The sequence below is a fragment of the Acanthochromis polyacanthus genome, chromosome 8, assembly GCF_021347895.1.
Source record: "Acanthochromis polyacanthus isolate Apoly-LR-REF ecotype Palm Island chromosome 8, KAUST_Apoly_ChrSc, whole genome shotgun sequence".
Taxonomy (NCBI): domain Eukaryota; kingdom Metazoa; phylum Chordata; class Actinopteri; family Pomacentridae; genus Acanthochromis; species Acanthochromis polyacanthus.
Window position 1 is genome coordinate 23,490,370 of NC_067120.1, and position 4,515 is coordinate 23,494,884.

The 4,515-nt window shown below is 34.9% G+C and overlaps 1 protein-coding gene across 1 annotated transcript; it reads right to left on the reverse strand.

Moving 5' to 3' along the window:
* Nucleotides 1-211: 211 nt before the first annotated feature.
* On the reverse strand, nucleotides 212-4,314 carry LOC110965495 (uncharacterized). Its single transcript, XM_022214573.2, has 10 exons — nucleotides 3,006-4,314; nucleotides 2,790-2,900; nucleotides 2,661-2,676; nucleotides 2,470-2,558; nucleotides 2,301-2,342; nucleotides 1,955-2,011; nucleotides 1,758-1,820; nucleotides 1,226-1,288; nucleotides 1,001-1,055; nucleotides 212-888 (listed from the first exon to the last, which is right to left on the reverse strand). The coding sequence occupies exons 1-9, from the start codon at nucleotides 3,277-3,279 to the stop codon at nucleotides 1,024-1,026; spliced, it is 747 nt and encodes a 248-aa protein (XP_022070265.1). The 5' UTR covers nucleotides 3,280-4,314; the 3' UTR covers nucleotides 212-888; nucleotides 1,001-1,023.
* Nucleotides 4,315-4,515: the final 201 nt, after the last annotated feature.

Below are 4,515 nucleotides of genomic sequence, written 5' to 3' on the forward strand. Positions count from 1 at the left end.
CAGCCAAGGCCCAACTTTGAAATTTTCATGGTGGTGACCATGTGATATTTCAGTTTTTCTTTTTTAATAAATTTGCAAAAATTTCTACATTTCTGTTTTTTCTGTCAAGATGGGGTGCTGAGTGTACATTAATGAGAAATAAAATGAACTTTTATGATTTTGGCAAATGGCTGCAATGACACAGAGAGTGAAAAATTTCAAGGGGTCTGAATACTTTCCGTGCCCACTGTATTTGTTCACATTTTTATTTGTGATTCAAGTTCAGAAGCATATATCATGAGATTCAAATTCAGTTTATAACAGTTGCTCAAGCTCAAACATACGAATATATATATATATACAAAAAGTTGTGCCCATTAACACACTCAATGCATCCAAGCAAACCCAAAACCTGCTCAACAAGTGATCCAGGAACACAATGAATCAATCAAACTTTATTTATATAAACCAAGACCTCTCTGTGTGAAGACAATCACATTTAACACACAATTACATCACTATTATACACACAAACAGCCTGTGATATGAAAAACAAGACTATTCATACATTAAATTGTGAAAACACCAAAGCTTTATCAATAAAGATGACACTTAAATATTTTATGTTCTTCTGAATACTAATGTATTCAAACCCATTGTAAATAAAGGAAATTGAAAACGCTCTGATCATCTAACAGGAAATGATGTCTGATGACACAAAAAACATGCCGACTTTAAAGTCACACTTGAAACTTCACTGAAAACTGCTGCTCTGTGGAATAAATGATCACACAACGGGAATATTTACATTATAAACAGGAGATTAAGGTCATATTAATCTCTTAAATGTTGACACTTTGTAATTTATCTGCTGTTTCACTGGATGTAGTGTAGCAACTCTTTATTGGTCTGGAAGAAAACCAAAGAATGACAAAATGCTGTTACTCAACAATTAAAGGCCACTTATGTCAACAGAGAGACAAATCCTACTAGAAATGTTATTTTATCACTACACAGTCACCTGCAGCTCTTCCTGGTTTCACTTCAGAATAAACTTTCTTCAGCTGCTGATTCTCCTGTGAAGAAAGTCAGCTGGTTTAAAATGCACTTTTCCTCAGTAAAACGGAAAATAAACAGTGAACAGAAGGAAACCGATGATGTTAGTTAGAGGAGGTTACAGTGACAGTTTATACAAGCTTCAAAACCAACCCGTTCCAACAATAAGGTGGATTTTAACTTGACTTACCTTTGTCTCTCTTGGCTTTACCTTTCTTGTGGTAGAGAACCTGAGCGTACGTCAGACTGTCATCTAAAACAAAAGTCAGTTTAGAAATGTTTAAATATGGTTTTTGTTGTTTTTATCCTCATTTACTGATCATGTCCTCTGAGTGGATGCTGGTAAACACATTATGTCAGTGCTTATTCTTATGTGTAAAATGTCCCAAGAAATCTGTATGATTAACCAACAGGCAGGAAGTTATTACAAAAAGGGTAAAGTAAATAGAGTAAACACTTTATTTATCAAGTCCTCTGAGCATTTGGCCAAAAGCAGGAATGTAATTAACTAATGAAGTGTACTGGATCAATAAACAGCCATTTATTTGAACATTTTTAGCAATATGAGATGTTTTGTCATATCTGTCAAGTTAAAACAATTTTTTTTCAACAGTGTGTGTAGATTTCACCATTTCAACAGTAATTCTTTTTAGTTTTAGTCAAAAATGACACTGACAGGAAGCAGGAAACACACAAAAACAGTTTTTTTTTAACAGACCGACCTGTAGATGATCGTTTCTTCACAACAGCGTAAACTGCACTCTCCTCTGGACTCTTCCTCGTCCCTGTGAGATCAATAAGATCAGTGAATGAAAATACACTTTCCTGCACTTTATTCAGATTCTACTGATTTGGTCTAAAAAAGCTTCTCTACAACTGTAGTTTCTATTCTGTGGACATTACCACATAAAACACTCACCCTTGTTAGCCACGTTTTTAAGCTCAATCGCAGAATATGCGACATCTGAGGATTCATCTGAAATACAGTCACATTTTTTAACTTAGAGACTGTCAGTAAATCATTTACAGCGACTTCAATCATGTCATTCTGGTGTTTCTAATTGACTGGACCATAATCCCATAAAGAACTGCTTCAGCTCACTCATATCATTCAGTCCACAACAAATCTATTTAATTCAATTCTGAGCTCTGACTGCTACTAGTTCAAATGTTAATTATTTAGATCAAACTGTCTATATTTTAAAATATCTATATATAATCCCAGAAGTCACACCTCCTTCTTCCTGTCACTGTATATACTCTACCTTTATCAGTGTCTTTGATCGATTCATAGAGACAAGCATCACCTACAGAGAAAAACCAAACCAAGGTTGGGTTAATAAATCTAATTCCATCATCTTCCAAATCAGCTGACAGGAAGTAGAAATGTTAGAGTTAAAGATATGTCAGAGAAAAGTCAAAGATGAGGCTGACAGTTGACAGGAAAGGCGCATTCATTGTTTAGAGCTTCATCCTGGTTGATGGTGTCGTCTGTAGCAGAGCGCTGATTTGTGCTCTGAGACCTGATGAGGACAGAACATTTAGGAATTACAGCAGATTTGACAAGAAACACAAGATGTAATTCTAATATGTTGAAAACAAGCAAAGTGGAGCATTTTACCAACCTGATGAAGCATGAATCTGTGAAAAACAAAGTGGTTGTTAACATGGTTTCTGAATTTGTAATTATTTCAGTTTATCTAAAGTAATCATAATACATCTGTGATTTTGAATTGATCGGAAAAACTTCTCACCCTTTGACTGTTTGCAGCAACACAACAGCAGCAGAAGAATGATCAGTAAAACTCCACAAACCAGCCCAGTGATCAGCAGAGCAGGAAAGGAAGAGTTTTCAGAACTGGACTCTGAAATAAGAGAAAATATGTAATGTACAGAATCACCAAAAGAATTAGCATATTTTCATAAGACTACTGCTCCTAAAATTAATAACAATGGAAATGTTTACACACGTTTCACTGCCATCCAACTCTGTGGTGATTCTTTTCCTGAGTGTTGACACTTGTAGAAACCTTCATCAGACTTTGACACTGCAGAGATGCTCATCTCTCCTCTGGAATCATTTTGGATGAGTTTGTCATCTTTATAGAAAAGCACATTAGAAAGAACATTTTGTGTCGTCAACCTGCAGCCAAGAGTAACAGAATCTCCCTCAGTCACAGGATGGGCAGGGCTCACCAGGATAATACCATGATTATCTGGAATACAAACAACATGAATATTCATTTAGTGGTCAGCTGATGTCATCTGATGGACAAAAACATCTCACAAGTTTTTAATCTTACACAGTGTCTAAAATGTAGCTTTCAATCATGAATACAGCAGATATCTAAACCAAGCAACAAACAAGCAGATCCTTCCACAGGTATTCAGCAGGTAGTTTTACACATTGAAATTTGAGGTTGTTTGAATGACATCTCATTGCGTTGTTATTTTCATCATGAAATTGATCCACGATCTGTAATACTGATCACATATTTCATAACTGACTGAACAAGTATGAAGTTGGACCAGAAAAAAAAACAATATTGCTGATGTCTCCAATTCAAACAAAAAAGAGTTCAGGAGTTTCAACATGGTTCTCTTAATTTGAATAAAAATTTTTGTCAAATATGGGCATAATTTTCACTTTTCGCAATCAGTTAGGAAATTTTCACAAAAACATTTTTTGCGACCAAGTATTATTATATTGTATATTCCATATTTTTTTTATGTGATGACATGAAAGTACACATGATTCAGAAAATATCACGAGTTGACATCTCTATTATCGTTTTTTCCAATGTGTGTTCAAAAATGGGATTTTTCATGATAGCTTCAATATTTTTTAATATTTTAAGTCATGAAAAATCACACTAAATGAAATGGTAAAAATGAACTTCATAAGTTTTCAGGTTTTGACCTTTGATAGTTTGAGATGTCTTCCTTCAAACATTTCCTCAAATTTGAATGCATGAAAAACAGGCAACTGTTTTCCTACAAATTATCTCAAAGTATTTGTTGTATCAAGCTAAAATTTCAGACACCATTTTAAAAATCAGGCTTTATGATGAAAAAGTTTCAAACAAATAAAAGAGATGGTCGAGCAAAAGGCCTCTGATGATTTCAGATGGAATAAACCAAGCACAAGTTATTTGATAACTGACATAATTACTGTACAGACCACCCCTAAATCCACAAAACACAGAATATGTTTGATTATTTGACATTTTCAAATTCCCATGCTGCAAACTGCCACATTGACATAGCACAGGCACAGGAAAAAATATTGTGACTCACACTGTCCAGTGATGTTGACTGCGTTGCTGAATGCTGATCCAGACTCACACCAGTACACTACATTACCGTACCACATCCAATTAACATTACATATTGATCCACTCATTGTTCCCCAGCCAGAACAGTGGAGCAGAGAGCCATTATCAGGAAACCTGCTCACTCTCCATTTCATGGAGTTCAGCC